The sequence below is a fragment of the Lynx rufus genome, unplaced genomic scaffold (genome assembly GCF_022079265.1).
Source record: "Lynx rufus isolate CCGP_SWC_20201006 ecotype Redwood Valley unplaced genomic scaffold, mLynRuf1.p SCAF_6, whole genome shotgun sequence".
Taxonomy (NCBI): domain Eukaryota; kingdom Metazoa; phylum Chordata; class Mammalia; order Carnivora; family Felidae; genus Lynx; species Lynx rufus.
Genome location: NW_025814878.1, coordinates 47,101,168 through 47,119,041, shown reverse-complemented (window position 1 = coordinate 47,119,041; position 17,874 = coordinate 47,101,168). Strand labels below are relative to the sequence as shown.

The following is a 17,874-nucleotide window of genomic DNA, read 5'->3' as shown; positions in this document are numbered from 1 at the left end:
TGGCAAAGACTGGACTCTGGTTCATGTGTGCACTATTCATGCTTTGCGTAAAGCATTGAAAGGGCAGAGAAGATTTAGTTTTTATGAATCAAACCAAGTGTATTTGTTGTAGTATATAAACACTCTTAACATACCATGTTTTGAGAAGGAAATAGCCTGCTACCCAGAACTTTTTAGTCTTTTAAGCCATTCTCTTTTAACTATACTTATTTCTTATGCTGTACTTTATGTAAGTTTTATAAAACTTGTTGGTGTTTAATAAATGTATCTGGATATGCTGAAATCATGTTTGATGAAATTAATTTCTTCACAAAGACAAAACCTGATGTGATAATAGCTATATCACTTATGGAAGTATCAGTAAGGCACTGGTCTGGTTCAAAGCACTTTATGTGTATTTCCAACTTATTTCATCTTTACAACAACCACATGACACAGGTACGATTGAGGAAGCAGAGGCATTGAGATAGTAAGTAACGCTCTTTGTCACACCTGTCATCCTGCTGATGAGAGGCAGAGCCAGTATTAGGACCCCGGCTGCCTAACCCCAGAGCAATGCTTCCAGCCAGCTTAAGTGCAGTCTCTTGGCCTTAGTCATGTATTTGTACATGTGTCCTTAATTTCCCTATTGTTTTCCTTTCTCTTAGGTTAAAAGCTCTCACAAATCAGAAAAATGTGTTTATTCTTTTACTTTATACAGAATCAGCACAGTTCTGTGCTGTTCTGAGTGATGACGTGAATTATAGCCACTGAAAATGGCAGTGCTCTTAACCAGGCATTTTATTTTGAAGTTAAAAACTTAACTCAAAAATGAGTGGAGTGTTGACCCATTTCCTTATCTTTCTGATACCAAGTTTTATTTTTCAGGAGTATTTGGGATCTGCAGTGAGCCTTATATGAAGTATGTGTGGAACGGTGAACTTCTAGATATAATTAAGAATACTGTGCATCGTGACTGGCTGTTGTATATTATTCATGGGTTCTGTGGACAGTCAAGTATCCTTTTTCAAAAAAACTAAGATATATATTATTAAACTTATGCTGTGTCAATTTGTAGGAAACCATATATGAATTTTAAGATTATATTTACCATTCTGTGCACCCAGCAGGAAAACTTGCCCATGATACCAGGTAGTGGAAATACAGAGGAATGCAATCCATTTGAACAGGTCTATTTTGTACACAAAAGGATAAACAACAGGGAAGAAAATGCTGCGTGCCCAGTAAGGGATATAGGCAGTAAGTATCATTCTTATTTGAGAGGAGGAGCAGAATCACTGACAGGTGGGGAGGATGGGGCAGGCTTGGCCTGGGCTCTAAACAAAAGTCAGACCTTAGCAGCAAGCAGGGAGTGAGCACATAGGTGCGGGGGAAGCATCATGAGCGTAGGGGTAGAGAAGGTCATGGGAGTAGTTTCATTCTGCATGTAAAATCCCTGGGAGGTACAACGTCGTGGGTAGTGGGGAGTCAGATTGCCAGTCACCAGACTGCTTTGGTGGTCAGACTAAGTAAGCATTTGGAGTTTGGTGCCTGAATTTTGGAAAGTTTTTTCAAGAGGGTAATGTAGATGGGAGTACTTAGGAGGGTTGAGTTGACATCTGTTTTCAAGCTGGATTAAGAAAAATGAGACTAGAACAGGGACAGGAGTTAGGAAGAGATTGCAGTGGTTCAGGCATAATGTCCTAAAAGCCTGGATTGGGAAGGGACGTAACAGATTAAGTAGAAGTAGGTTGAACCTTGGGTTAAGCTGATTTCAAGTTAAATGTTACAAATATTTTTTTTTCCTTTTACTTAATTTCTAGCTGTGGTTGAAACCTTTCAAGAAAGTGCTATCATGCTACGAGGTTTAGAAAGGCAGTGTATACTTTCTAGGAGTGGTATTTAGGTTTTTCCTGTCCCTTTTCGATATCATGTAGGGCATTTGTACACTTAGCTTATTTTCCGGTTGACATTCTTGTGCCTTGGTTTTTTTTTAAGACCTAGAGTGAAAACTTTAAAGGACTTTTTTGTTTTGAGACCATTAAGTGGGTAAATGTAATTAATTAATATTCCTTCTTGCACCAGAGCATTCGGGAGGAGTGGGATCCAGGGGTATATCTAGAGAGGTTAGCCTTAAAGGCAGCCGGCGGTGCCTTCTTGATGGCAAATGAGGGAAGAAGGGAGGCTAGCTGAGGACATAGAGGAGGTTTGAAATGGGAATGAATGAGATTTATGTGCCACACTTGAGATCATTACTTTATAGTAATTTTCAAGCAGTGAGTAGTATTATCTGCTTGGTGTATTCAGTGAATAATGAGATTTGGCTCCGAATTACTTTCTCTGTTTCCAAAAGTGAAATCTACCTGGAAAGAACACAAGGTTTTCACCACCAAGAGCGCACAAAGGAATGTGCCACAGTTTCTAAAGGCATTTTCTAAAAGGTAGTTCCAAACTTTTGTATTGCCAAGAGCTAACTCAGGGCCAGGCATATATTAAGCACAGTAAAAATGTTTATTTTTTTAGAATAAGGAATAGCACCATGGATTATAATTTTAAAGCTCATTAGTTTAGATGATGAATCTAGTTTCCTAGTTATCAAGCATGTAATGAATTTTGGAAGTCTTTATGATAATAAAAGGAATTGCTATCTATTCAGCATTTGCCATAGGACAGGCACTGGTTTACACACATTACCTAGCCTAGTCCTCCCAACCATCTAATAAAGTTAGTTACTTTGTTAGTATTTACACCACTTTACAGAAGATGGAACTGAGGCTCAGAAAGTTAAATAAGGTGACATAAGCTGTATAGAGGTTAAACAGTTCACAGTGTTTAGTTTTTGCAGTTAGGTGACAAATTTGGGTAGCATTTATAGCATTAAGCATTTACTGTATTAAACTCATCCATCCCCTAAGTATCATATATTGCTTCATAGTTTAAACCCCCTGTTAAGTGAGATATGCTCTCTTTGAGAAGTATATGATCTCTGAAGACTAAGGAAGGATTAGTTGTACCTGTTGACATCCTTTAGCTGGCTGTAAGGTGAGACCAGGTCTTCCCTTGGCCACTAACCCTATACCTGATTACCGTTTCCTCTAGAATTCATGGAAACCACTCCTTAGGTAGGCCTGTTTTTGCTTTAATACCTGCATAACTTGGAGGAACCGTTAGACCCAATGCTATTCCATTCTTGGGTGGAGCTTTTTGGTTTTGTTTAACCTTCTGGACAAGATATGTTTAAATGCATATTGAAGGTATAATGATTCTCTTGGTTTGGTGTGACCGTTCGGTGTGAATGCTCTGACAGCTTTAACTCGATTTCTAAGAGTTGTTGATCTATGGACGACCAGTCTATGTCACTCTAATAGCTAGAAGATCCAGTAAGTTTGCCGGGACCCGCTTTCTCAAGAGAGGCGCAAACTGTGAGGTAAGATGGAGAAGCAACAGTGCTGCTGACATTTTCACCTTTCACATCTGCTTTGCTTTCAGAGGAAGCAAAGTGGAATTCTAGAAGATGGCATTTGTTAGTTTGGGACATGATCAAGAGAATAATTAATTCCCCAGAGTGTCTGAAACTTGGGAAATATGACTAATATATACAGATGTTCTGGAAAATCAGCTATCTTAGAGCAAGTTATGCAATGCCTTGGGGAGTTGTGACAAGTCTAACATTGTGGACAATGAGCCATTTCAGTAATATATGACAAAATGTAGTGCATATTTAGTGTAAAGACTAAAATAGCAAAGCTCCTCCATCTGAGGAATAAGTAGAGGGGAGCACTTGCTGGAAATGCATCTTTTTTAAAAATATTTTTTAATGTTTATTCATTTTTGAGAGAAAGACACACAGAGCGTGAGTGGGGGAGGAGCAGAGACAGAGGGAGACACATAATCCGAGGCAGGCTCCAAGCTCTGAGCTGTCAGCACAGAGCCGGATGTGGGGCCCGAGCCCACGAATTGGGAGATCATGACCTGAGCTGAAGTCCGCACTTAACTAACTGAGCCACCCAGGTGCCCCGGAAATGCCTCCCTGATGAGAAGACAAAGTAGAGCAAGGCATGGAAACCCTTAATTCCACTCCCTCTGCTTTAGGTTGGCTCAAGGGAGGCTCCTTATTCAGCTCACCCCTGGAAAATAACCACAACAGAAATTCCGTCCTGCCATCAGTCAAGTAATCCCCTCTGAGTGTTTCATCTCCATTTGCAGTAGACAGCTTGAGTCTTATGCAGATGTGTGTTTGAGTAGACAATTGAGTGAGACACTGGCTTTAATCCGGGGCAAAAATAGCAACATTGTTCTTAAAATTATATCAACACAATGAAAATATTTATAACTGGTGCTCTAAGAAAAATTGGAATTTTGCTATGTTACTTACTTTTGAATATTTTAAGGATAATCAAACAGACATGAAAATTATTCTTCGTCATATCCTTATATACTTTTACAAGTAAAGCGAACTCAAGAACTTTTTTTTTTTTTTTTTTTTTTTTTTGCTTCTTTCCATCAGGCATTATTTGAATCTCACTGTTTTGTCCCTTCCATTCCTCCCTGGTCTTCAGAACTAAAGTTTTATATTCTGCTGGTCTTGCTGACCTCCAGTATAATTTCATGTAATTGTTTTCCTTTTCTGTCCCTCTCTGCCATTTATATCACTCAGGCTGTTCTCTGTCTGCTACTTGTATTATTAGCTATTTAATTTGATTTTTTCCTAGTCTATTCTCGGCTATTTTTAATTGCCTTTTTTGTTGTTGCATTTTAATGGCTTTCCTTTTCTAATGTGCACATTGAATATTGATCAACATTTACCTCTTTAAAATGTTCTAAAATGGGAATTATAATTTCATTATATACTTGGAAATTTGTTCCATTAAAAAATTCTGAGAACATAAAATATCTTTAAATGCCACCTTTCTTTCCAGGGCGATGTTGCAAATGAAGTGGAGACTGAACAAATACTCTGCGATGCTTCTGTGATGTCTTTTACTGCAGGAAGTTATTCTTCTTATGTACAAGTTAGAGGATCAGTGCCTTTATACTGGTCTCAGGACATTTCAACTATGATGCCTAAACCACCTATTACGTGTACGTGGAACAATCTTTTTAATAGTAACCCTTTTTTTAATCCACAGTTAGAGATGATGAACAGAAATCTCATAAATTCTTAGATTTTAACCAAGTTTTGCTACTGGAAGGTAGATAATTTAGAAGAAGGACATCTGTTATTTTTATTCAATAACTTTATAAGTTTTCATTAATTTTGGCTGCTAGTAAATTGTATTTTACTTCAGAAATGTAAGAATCAGTCAAATTCAATAAATACGTGTAGAAGGAGGGTCTGATAAGCTCAAGAGGAATTTGGGAAGTGAAACTACTAGATTAATTGAATTAATTAATTGAAACTACTAGTTTTATTGCATTTTTTAAACATTAAAAAACAAAACCAAGCCCTATGCATCTTTATTCTTGCTTTATAATTTTTATTTTGGTATTTATTTATTCATCCTTTTTATCCCCCTCAGTGGATCAGGCAGATCCATTTGCACATGTGGCTGCCCTTCACTTTGACCAGATGCTTCAAAGGTTTGGCTCCCCCATCATCATCTTGAATTTAGTGAAGGTATGGCGTGCTCATCTGTTTGCTTAGGAAATTCAGTCACACCAGAAAAATCTTTCCTTGGCACAAAGGGGTTTAACAAGCTTGCTTTATAGACTTTCTGTGTTGTGACAGAGCACTGTGTCTGATTGTCGAAGGCATTGTCCTTTGGCCTTAGATTCTGTGTGGCCTCTTCCCTGGGTAACTGGGAGAATCAGCAGTATGTCTTCAAGGGAAGAGGGTGGTGCTGTCTGTCTGTCTTCTGAGTTTCCAGGACAGATTGGAGAAGGAAGCATGGAGATCACACAGTCACAACCTAGTCTTGATACACCCCATTCCCTAGACAATCCAGAGATCTCTTAGGAAAGCTAATATGTAGTAGTAAGGTCTAAAGGCTAGATTCAGAAATTGGGGTACTACTGTGGTTCAAGAACCAGGTGGACAAAGTGGTGGCATGGCCTTACAGTTCTGTGCTTCCTTGTGAGAGGCGTCTGGGCAACATACCTCGTGTATATAAGTAGGCACTCAGGTCATTGGCCTAGGATGGAGAGCAGGGAGAGCAGGTAATAAATTGTATCTATATCTGTTGCATTGAAAGAATCTCAGTCCACAGCCACAAAGACACCGAAAGCATGAAGAGCAAGGGTTTTGTTATGGTCGCAGCAGTGGCCAACAACTTAGTAGTGTCTGAGGTTATTTTGAGAGGTTGATTAAGAAATGTTAATTTAATCAACACCAAGGAATCCTGTGTCCATTTAGTTCATTATTTAACAAGTATTCTTGAAGGTTTCCTTTGTGCCAAGGCAGTCACAGAAACAATTCCTGCCTTCACAGAGCTAATAGTCTAATGGAGGAGATGGTGAAGTAATGCAGAGGTACCGAGACAGGCTAAACGGTGCTATGAGAGCTTATAATGGGAGAGAAGTTTCCCCCAAGGAGATGATGAGTCAGTACAGACTGAAGGAAGAGGCATTAACTAGGCCAAGAAGAGAGGGAGTAATATTCAACTCAGAACAGCAGGTACCACGGCCCTGGGTCGGATATGGTACCTTTGAGGAAGGGAAGGCCTTATGGCAGGGGCCTTGCTGATGAGGACCAGAGAGCCTGTTGTGAGACGAGGCTGAAGAGATAGTTCTGGCCAGACCATGCAGAGCATTGTAGGGTGTGTTGATGAGTGTGGTCTTTATCCTGGGAGTGTAATGGAAAACCATTGAAGGTTTTGCATGATTGCGAGGATTGTGGTCTGGTTTGTATTTTGAAAAGGTCATCCTGACCTCAACAAAGAGAACATGTAGATTGGCACAAGGTTAAAGAATATGTTGGAAGGCCACATAGGAGGTTATTCTATTATCCAGAAAAGGGGTGACCCTGGTTTAAACCAGGGGGGTATGGTAGAGCTGAGGAGAAGTGTATGGAAGCAGTAGACTCGGTGATGGGCTAGATTTGAGATGAGGGAGAGGGAGATGTCAGGTTTGATCCCTGGGCTTCTGGTTACTCAGGTGGATGGATGGTGATGCCATTCACCAAAATAGGGAACGCTGGCTCTTCTTCATGGTTTACAAAGTCCGTACAATATGGTTAGAAGCTATGGCTAAACGGACATTCAGTCTATGATGTTTGAAGTAATTCTGTATTCAATACGCAGATTCAAAAATAACATCCGATACATGTGATTGTAAAGTGTGCTTACCCAGGTTTCTCAAATGTACATTTATTAACAAAATATATTTGTTAATATTTAAAGGTTAATCAGGGGACTTAAAAAATTGTACTCGTTTATCATAAAAATCCTGGCAGTAATTAGAGATAAGTAGAAAATAGTTTGGAGATTAAGTCGCTATTTTGTGAAATAGAAAAAAGTTTTTAGTTGTTTTTGCTGTTAGTTTTATTCATATGTTAAAAGAAGATGTTTATTCAGTTCATTTGGAAAAAGTACTAATTTGTAATTAGAGTCAAAGAATGCATTTGTGTGTATTGAATGATACTGAAGGATATTCACTTTTTTTTAAAGTTTATTTATTTATTTAGAGAGAGAAAAAGAGCATGTGCACAGGGGAGGGGCAGAGAGAGAGAGAGGGGGAGAGAGAATCCCAAGCAGGCTCTGCACTGTGAGCACAGAGCCCGATGTGGGGTTCGATCCCACGAACCCATGAGATCATGACCGGAGCTGAAATTAAGAGTCAGCCACCCAGGCACCCCAGGATGTTCATTCTTTATTCTGCCTCTGTATGAAGTCACTAAAATGAAATGCTTTTCTTGATTTCTTTTCTCTTTTACCCTGTGTTGTAATCCCACCCCTACCCCACCTTCCCTAGTTGTGCAAGTTTGAGGTGCTGGTTGACATTTTGTAGCAATCCATGCACGGTGGTCAGTACCACTACTGGGGAATCAATCGGAAGTCAACCTGGAATCAAGCACTGAATGTGTTTAGTCTGGGGGCCGTGGGTGACAGGCAGTGGGGGAGTCTCTGACTTCTTGAAGTGATACTTAAAATCACTTGCATTTGTGACGTTTTCATCTGGTTGTAATAGGACTCTGCGACCCAAAGGAGGTTGACTAAACCCACTACCACTAATCCACGATGGACAGACAAGGCATAAAGCAGATTCTTTTTACATGGAGATGACCTAAGGTTGATTAAATAACCTTTTCTCTCCCTCTCATAAAATGTCAAATTGATCAAAAAATTTCAAAAAGGTTTTGTTTCCCTAGTTGATTCAAAGTGCTTTTGAGAAAAATTCCAGATACATAATTTAATTTTCTCAGTTGTAAACAGCTAAATACATGTTCATCCTAAACTGATTTAACACTGTTCTTAATCAACTCTTTTCTAATTCCTCCATTTGACTTATTCAGCTGTGCAGAAGAGATACCCTTTTTGTTTCCACAGTGGCTATCTAATTACATTCATGACAATTAATAACTAATACCATGACTGAAAACAGCAGAGACCCATTTTGATGCCAGCAATAGTGCCTCAACACCGTATTGGTGTCACTGTCACTGAATTGTTTTTCTTTGTTTCTAAGTGAAGTCCTGATCAGGATAACAATAAAAATGGCTGATTGTTATTAATAGTTCTCACAGACAGTTACTCTGATAAGAGATTATTGTGTTTTATATCTTTTAAACCTCACATTATCGCTGTAAGGGAGATACTATTGTTACCCCATTTTATAGATGAAGAAATAGAGGCCCTGGAAAGGTGAGAACCTTGCCCAAGGCTATGTGGCTAGCAGGCAGCTGAGCCAGCATTCCAGCCACAGAGCTGTACTGGAACACACTAGCCTCTCTCCTTTTTTTTTAAAAAAAATTTTTAATGTTTATTTTTTAAGAGAGAGAGAGACAGAGATAGAGAGCAAGTGGGAGAGGGGCAGAGAGAGAGAGAGGGAGACACAGCATCTGAAGCAGGCTCCAGGCTCTGAGCTGTCAGCACAGAGCCTGACTGGGGCTCGAACCCATGAACCGCGAGATCACAACCTGAGCTGAAGTCGGATGCTTAACCGATTGAGCCCCCCAGGCGCCCCTGCATTAATGTCTCTTAAATGAGGCATGTAATATGTAAGGAGGTACAGCAGGCAGGGAGGCAGAAGGTAAGATTTGGTCCATGAACACCTCTCAACTTCAGTTCAACCACAGTGTTGAAAGGGGAGAAAGTGCCTCGCTTGGCTACCTCACAGGGTGTTTAAGAGTCAAATTTAGAAACACATGTAGGCTGCAAAACACTCTCAGCCGGTTTAGAGATTATCCATCCAGACCTAGTGGATTTCTGTCTTGTCCTTAGCGGGCTGGAGTTCAGGGTTTCGTTCTTCTGGTCCTTGGGGAGTTCTTTTCTGACAGAGTGGGGTGTGGAGGGTGGAGACGAGGCCTGGGAGGGTGAACCGAGCTTCTTGAAGCTGCAGGAGGTTATTAAAAAGAAATCTCATCTCCTTGAATTTTTGAAGCTAATTATCTGTTGACTTCAATGAAGTATTTATTTCTTTGAATTTATATTATTTTTATTTTAGGCTTTTTTTTTTCCAGTATATTTAAGACTTAGGCTTCTTGCCTTAGCTGAAAAGTAAAAATGTTGAAAGTCTCTTCCTCTGACTTAAGGTAACTAGAACCCTGAAAATGTTTCATTTTTGATAAAGGAACGAGAGAAAAGAAAGCATGAGAGAATTCTGAGTGAAGAACTTGTAGCTGCTGTGACGTACCTCAACCAGTTTTTGCCTCCTGAGCACACCATTATTTATATTCCTTGGGATATGGCCAAGTACACCAAGAGGTGAGTAGATGTCCATATGTTTGGTTCTGATATTTTCCTTTTCTTGTGACATAAAGTAGCCAGAAGCTGCTCTCCATGGTAAAGTAAACGTTCTCTTTTAATTTCCTTCATGAACCCACTGAGGGGCTGTTTTGGTGCTGATGTATAATTTGAGTGCTTAAATTAATTGACCAAACTCTTTTCTTTGCCCACCACCGATACCACCTGCACATTCTCTTTTAAGTAACTAGTCACTTCAGGACATCTCTGCTCCACGCTTTCCCTTACAGCCATTAGTTTCACTGTGCCCTGTTTCATCTTGTCCCCATTTGGTCACCTTCTCAGATACCACTTTTGGCAGGTCTGGCTTGTGGATGAACCTGTAGTGACTCCTGACTGTTCATAGGCAATTCAAACTCTTAGTGTAGTGTTAAAGCCCCACTCCAGAATGTAGTAACTTTTTCTTTATACCCGGGCTGTTCTCTTCCTAGAAGATGAAACTGCATGCCCAGCCTCCAGGGTGGCAGCCAGGGTCCCGTTCCTGAGCCTTTTCTTCTGTGGTTTGACCCCCACCTCCCTGGGGTGCATTCCTACCTCTCCTTTACCTGTCAAGGACCTGACTCAAAACTCTGGTCATCCAAGGAACTTTCTTTCCTTAACCTTACATTGTCCTTTTACTCATTTACTAGGCGTTCATATTAACACTAAGTTCATTCTGAGGTGTTGTTCATTTTTTTAATGTTACCGTATTGTTTTGTACTTTAACTCATTGTACTTTTTTCTAACTCATTTCGTGTGGTTAGATACCCATGCACACACACACACACACATACGCACACATTTTCCTAGAGTCTAAGACTGATTACAGGTTGGCACCATTCATGTTTATTTTCCAGTGTTTTCTTCCCCTGCCACCCACACTGTGCATTGTATTCTGCTCACATTTTATGAATGCGTATTGACTTGACTGATTTGACTCTTAAGTAGTGAAAGGCTTTGGGAGAAGCTCTCCTGGGGATGTAATGTGCCAAGATTAAGGCTTGCCAAGAGTTGATACAGGCCCTTCATGTCTCTTGCACCAAATCTTGCTAGTTATTGAACACACATTATATTGCAGAAATTAATTGTTACAATGTTCCTGTTGAATACAAACCAGACATTTTAAAACTTAAATCCCAGGATCCACATAAGAGTGAAAACATATGGTATCTGCCTTTCTCTTTATGACTTATTTCACTTAGCACAACACTCTCCAGATCCATCCACGTTGCTACAAAAGGCCATATTTCATTCTTTCTCATTGCCAAGTAGTATTCCATTGTGTATATAAACCACAATTTCTTTTTAAAAAAAATTTTTTTTTAACGTTTTATTTATTTTTGAGACAGGGAGAGACAGAGCATGAACAGGGGAGGGTCAGAGAGAGGGCGACACAGAATCTGAAACAGGCTCCAGGCTCTGAGCTGTCAGCACAGAGCCCAACGCGGGGCTCGAACTCACGGACCATGAGATCGTGACCTGAGCCGAAGTCGGCCGCTTAACCGACTGAGCCACCCAGGCGCCCCAACCACAATTTCTTTATCCATTCATCAGTTGACAGAAGACCATGGGAGAGGGGAAGAAAAAAAAAAAAGTTAGAGAGGGAGGGAGCCAAACCATAAGAGACTCTTAAAAACTGAGAACAAACTGAGAGTTGATAGGGGGTGGGAGGGAGGGGAGGGTGGGTGATGGGTATTGAGGAGGGCACCTTTTGGGATGAGCACTGGGTGTTGTATGGAAACCAATTTGACAATAAATTTCATATTAAAAAAAAAAAACCTTAAATCCCTGTCATTACTGTAGACTTTATTTGCTTCTGATGTAAAGATAAGTATACATTAGACTTGTCTCTTCTCACTTTTCTCATTCTTCCTCCTCTCCTCAGCAAGCTGTGTAATGTTCTTGATCGACTGAATGTGATTGCAGAAAGTGTGGTGAAGAAAACTGGATTCTTTGTAAACCGCCCTGATTCTTACTGTAGCATTTTGCGGCCAGATGAAAAGTATGTATGGTGTAAAAACTTAAATCAAGAATTTTGCTCTTGTGGATAAAATTATTGTAAATATGAGCAGTTTGTATTACTTGAAAGATGGATGAATTTATTTCTTTGGGGAGACAAGACAAGCTGCTCATGTGATTGTGGAATGAACTTTCACTATCGGCATGGGATTTCCTCTGGCGGTTGTATAGACTTCTGATGGAAGCCACAGAATATCTCTTATTCATGGAATAAACATTACATCAGATGTTTCTGCCAAGTAAAATTTTCTGCAATGAATTCTATTTTTCAGCATTAAGGGCAGGAATTTTTTTCCATAGACTAAATACATTTATGAAATGTAAATTTTTTCCTATGACATTTTTATGAAAATCATGTTTATCACTGTATTATAGTTATTGTTCACAAACCTTTCTTCATTACTACTTTGTGAGCTTCTTCAGATCAAGGATCCTGTTTTATGTGTCTTTTAATGAACTAATGTTATACCTTCCCAGCATTTTATTTTCAGCTAACAAAGTTAATTATAATGGTAAAAAACAAAAAACCGCACAGAGCAAAAACCAACTGTCGTGTGTATGTCTTTAGAAATCATCCTTTTCTGGGGCGCCTGGGTGGCTCAGTCAGTTAAGTGTCCAACTTTGGCTTAGGTCATGATCTCACAGTTGTGAGTGAGTTTGAACCCCGTGTTGGGCTCTGTGCTGACAGCTCAGATCCTGCAGCCTACTTCCAATTCTGTGTGTGTGTCTCTCTCTCTCTGTCCCTCCCCAGTCACACTCTGTCTCTCTGTCTCTATCTCTCTCTCCCTCAAAAATAAATAGACAAATAATAAAAGAAAGCATCCTTTTGTTACAGTTTGAATTTTGGGATATATGTGATGGTGGTCCTCAAGACCATCCCCAGGATTCTTGATTCATGAGGAAATGTCAAACATTCAGTATATTGTTGTACTCATGGCTGTGATTTATTAATGTCAAAGGATATAAAGCAAAATTCGCAAAGGGAAAAGGCATATGTGGCAAAGTCCGGAGGAAATAGGTGAAACTTTCAAAGTTCTCTCTTATGGAGTCACACAGAACATGCTTAACTCCCCCTGCAACCTGTTGTCACAGCATGTATGAAATGTTGCCAATCAGAGAAGATTATTAAATACTCAGCGTCAGGGTGTTTTATTGGAGGCTGGTCCCCTAGACAGCTCTGCTTGACACATACCAAAATTCCTGACTCCCGTAAGGAAAGAGGTTGTTCAGCAAAACCATATTGTCTCTACAGACAGTTTAGGTACAGTGAGGCACTCTTGTCTGTCGGGGAATGGGAACACAAGTTCCCAGATGCCAGCCAAGGACCAACTGTGTTAGCAGGCCTTTCTGAGGAAAGCAGTCAGACCTGTTAACTCTTTTCTGTACTGCACCTTCTTTTAAATAATTAAAATATCTTGGGGGTCCCCGGGTGGCTCAGTTGGTGAAATGTCCGACTCTTGGTTTTGACTCAGGTTACAATCTCATGGTTTCATGAGTTTTAGCCCCACGTCCGGGCTCAACAGTGTAGAGCCTGCTTGGGATTCTCTCTCTCTCTGCCCCTCCCCCGGTCACACTGTCTCTGTCTCTCTCAAACTTAAAATTTTTTTTTAAATAATTAAAATACCTTAAGAAATTAAAATGTTTTAAATATTAAAATATTTTAAATAATTAAAATAAAATAGCAATTTCATTATATAGTACTTAGAACATACCCCCAGGCATTCATTAGCACATGGAGAAGATAAGAAGGAGGGAAAATAATAAGGAAGTCTGCAAAAACAACCAAAGATATGCAACAAAACTCCATGAAATAAAGCTAGAGGAGGTGGAGAATGTTAACACTGAGGGAAGGAGGATAAGGCTTGGAAGATTTTATTAGAAAGATCCCCTGCAATTACTATTCATGTCTGTAGAGACCAAAGAGGAAATAGGCTTAAATTAATAATGCAACAGGGATTTTGGTTGAACATGGGTGATAAATGCCTGAGTTGTGCGACACTGGGGCAAGTTAGTTTGCTTCTTTCCTGGGTTTCCCTGTGTTCTCCGTGAGGAGGGAGAGCGTGGATAGCATTCCATCTTGGTTATTTGCATATTCACTTACCAGAAAGAATGAAAGTAAGCAGAATCAGCTGGTCATTCTGGTGCATTCAGCCCTATTACTTTGATTCTTTATAAAGAGCTAGTACCAAAAATGAATATAGATTATGCTATTAAAATTTTTTTAAAGCATCTATTTTTAAACACAGGTGGAATGAACTAGGAGGATGTGTGATTCCCACTGGTCGCCTGCAGGTATAGATATTATATTAATAGTGAATAGAATCTGTATTCGCAGTGCATGATGTTTTCTGAAAGTAGTTGTGGAGAGAGATATACTTCTTATTTAATGCAAAATTATTAATCAGGATTTTTAAAAGCCTTACTGCTAGTGTTTAACTCTTACAAATGATGTGCAACTAAAATAATAATGGCCTGTGGATTTTTTCTTAAACATTATAATTTTTATTATTGGAAATTGAAACATAAACAAATGGGAAAAGAATAAATTCGAATCACTTTGGAAAATGACCCAGGTACAATCACCATATATATTAATCATGCTTTAATAAAAATAAGACCCCAACCACTGAATATTTGGTTTCTACAATAAAAGAGATCTATCAGGGAAAAAGCAACATATTTTACTAATTGGTACATGTGGAAAATGTTAGTTATCTGTTTTATCTTAAACTCAAAAAGAAAATTCAAATATAGACTAGAAGGTATAACAATGCCATTGCAGCAATATTAAGTGAGCAGCAAATGTAACCTTTTATAATGTTCTTCATTATTTGTGCAGGAATAATACCCTGCCTACAGCTTTTCTTCTGCTTTTTAAGAAAAGAAATCTAAAGTGGTATAGAAGCAGTTTTGGTCACTGAATAATGGTTGGAAAATCTTAAGGTATTTCTCTTTAGACTGGTGTTCTTCGAACCAACTGTGTGGACTGTTTAGACCGCACCAACACGGCACAGTTTATGGTGGGAAAATGTGCTTTGGCTTATCAGCTGTACTCCTTGGGACTGATCGACAAGCCTAATCTGCAGTTTGATACAGATGCAGTTAGGTAAATCTTCTTTTCTGCCTTTTGAGTGCTGGTAATGACAGAAAGCAAAACTGATTAGTAATAAGGAATTCTATGAACTTGTTTCTTCATTTAGCTTCTCAAAAATTATGTTGCTAAAACTATTCAAATTAATTCTGTAATAAATATTTTTATTAAAGACCTGTGTGTTATTGCCATGGTTTTTATTTTTTGTTGGTGTTAATTATCAGTAAACACTATGCTCTTTAGATAAATCCAAAGTGCTTTAGATAAATACAGACTAGTGGTTTTAAAAAAAAATAAATTCAGACTGCATTAGAAAGAAAAAGTAATGTGACTTCATACATTTGGAATTAAAAATATAAGGCATATAAAAGATTGATTCTTCATTAAGGATTACTGTGTCTTAACTGCTCATTGGATCCATGGCACTGCGTGAAGTGCAGTTTCTTGAAAATACAATGATGGTTGTTATCGGTCATCTGATGGAGTCATAAAGGCTCTGTTGAGCAAAGAGATCAGCTTCCAAATGGCCAAATCCACAGATACTGCTGCACTGAAAATCTTAACAGGCACGTGAAGAAATACGAGTTTCAGACGTGTTTTTAGGAAAGAATATGGTTTGTCCCAGAAAGGCAGAAAATTCTGTTGTGGGAGATAAATTGATCTGAAAAATCAATTAGAAAGATGAAAAATGTTAGAAGTCTTTCGATAAGGTTAGAACCACCGTGGTCTGGCTTTGGTGGGTTACGTTTTTGGTGCCCTTACTTCCTTTTCAGTGTTTTCTTTGATTTTGTTACTTTTTAGATTATTACTATAGTGTATATTTTGCATGTACATTTATCATCAAGAGTCTACTTGAAAGGCTTTTAGGAATTCAAAGGTGGCTAAGTGAAGAGCGTGTGTAACACTTTCGGTAAAATTTTTTAATGTTTGTTTTTCTTTGGTTTAGGTTATTTGAGGAACTCTATGAAGATCATGGGGATACCCTGTCCCTTCAGTATGGTGGTTCTCAACTTGTTCACCGTGTCAAAACCTACAGAAAGATAGCACCATGGACCCAGCACTCAAAAGACATCATGCAGACCCTGTCTAGATATTACAGCAATGCTTTTTCAGGTAATTCTGGAATAATAAGCATTTCTACAACTTTACCTGATGTGCATTTTTCTTCTTATGCATTTTCCTTTTTTAAGCAATCTGGCTAAGTGAAATCAAAATTAAATATTTTGAAAGTTTAAATAAAATAGAATCTCACTTTGAAGGTGCTCAACAACAGATTTGTTGTCTCACAGTTCTGGAGGCTAGAAGTCCAAAATCAGGGTATGAGCAGGGCCGTGCTCCTTCTCCCTGAAGGCTCCAGGGGAGAATCCTAACTTGCTTCTTAGCTTCTGATGATTGCTGGTGATCCGTGGCTTGCAAGTACGGCACTTTAATTTCTGCCTTTGACTTTGCCTGACATTTTCCCCTTGTGTCTGTGTCTTCATGGCACTTTCCCTGTGAGTCCCTCTCTTCATGTAAGGACACTAGTCATAGTGGATTATGGGCTGCCCTACTCTAGAGTGACTGTGTCTTTTTTTTAATTTTTTTATTTTTTTAATGTTTATTTTTGAGAGAGAGACAGAGTGTGAGTGGGGGAGAGGCAGAGAGAGAGGGAGACACAGAATCCAAAGCAGGCTCCAGGCTCTGAGCTGTCAGCACAGAGCCCCATGCGGGGCTCGAACTCACAAGCCATGAGATCATGACCTGAGCCAAAGAAGGTCACTTAACCGACTGAGCCACTTAGGTGCCCCTAGAGTGACTGCATCTTAACTGGATCATATCTGCAAAGACTCAACTTCCGAATAAGGTCACATTCACAGGTCCCAGGGCTTACGGCTTTACCATATCTTTTGGGGGGACACAGTTCAACCTGTAACACTCATGTAAGTAGTGTGCCAATATGTTCCTATCTCTCTGGGGGTGGGTTACCATGGAAAAGGTTGAAAACTATTCTGATGGAAAGGGAGCATCCACTCTTATGTACTCTGTTATCATTGTTCCTATAATGCAAATGATTATTGATCCATAAGGACCAAGTAAAGTGTTTTTTAATAAGACTGGGGGACAGAGAGAATGAATGTGTAGCTGTACATTATTTAAAAAGCAAGGAGTACTATTAAAAGATAGAAAATGGTCGTGGAAAGATAAGGCAAAATTGTCCACAACTGCGAGAAGAACTACTATGAAAGCAATTATTTTATGAATAATGTGGCTAAAACGGACTTTATTTTGAGAAGCATGGTGTCATTGGGGTGTACAACTTATTTTAAAAATACAGTGGATATTATGTTAGGACAATATATTTATAGAACCATTCTCTTTAAAGCACTCAAGATAACTTTACAAAACTTAACTTCTTTATGTTATTCTTCTGGGGTGGGCAGGAAGATGCTTGAAATTAAGTTGTTAGGAATTTTTTTCCTCTCATTACCAAAAAAATTTATATAGACAGACAAACAGCAAATTAAGTCAAAAGATAAGCTATGGAGAATTTTGAAACCTACCATCAAATGCTAATTTCCTTTAGATATAAAGAGCCAGTATTTCCTTTAGATGTAATAAGCCAAAATAAAGAGACCAACAGTTTAAGAGAAAAAAATAGGCAAATGAAATGTACGGTTCGTAGGGAAAAAAATGCAATGGATTCCAAACATATGAAAGAAAGCTCAACTTCACTATCTTGGCTATTGTATGTAATGCTCCAGTGAACATAGGGGTGCATCTTTTTGAATCAGTGTTTTTGTTTTCTTTGAATAAATACCTAGAAGTGGAATTGCCAAATCATATGGTAGTTCTTGTTTTAATTTTCTGAGGAACCTTTGCACTGTTTTCCACAGTGGCTGCACCATTTTACATTCACACCAACAGTGC

The 17,874-nt window shown here is 38.9% G+C and overlaps 1 protein-coding gene across 5 annotated transcripts in view; it reads left to right on the top strand.

Annotated features, from left to right (window-relative positions):
• Positions 1-17,874, top strand: part of FIG4 (FIG4 phosphoinositide 5-phosphatase) — a 134,124-nt gene that overhangs the window by 41,899 nt on the left and 74,351 nt on the right. For all 5 annotated transcript variants that reach the window (XM_047101313.1, XM_047101316.1, XM_047101315.1 and 2 more), the window contains 9 exons: positions 868-996; positions 3,306-3,406; positions 4,899-5,061; positions 5,499-5,596; positions 9,706-9,839; positions 11,743-11,859; positions 14,123-14,168; positions 14,834-14,982; positions 15,914-16,080. In XM_047101313.1, the coding sequence (XP_046957269.1) occupies positions 868-996; positions 3,306-3,406; positions 4,899-5,061; positions 5,499-5,596; positions 9,706-9,839; positions 11,743-11,859; positions 14,123-14,168; positions 14,834-14,982; positions 15,914-16,080 (1,104 nt within the window). The remainder of the gene's footprint in view (positions 1-867; positions 997-3,305; positions 3,407-4,898; positions 5,062-5,498; positions 5,597-9,705; positions 9,840-11,742; positions 11,860-14,122; positions 14,169-14,833; positions 14,983-15,913; positions 16,081-17,874) is intronic.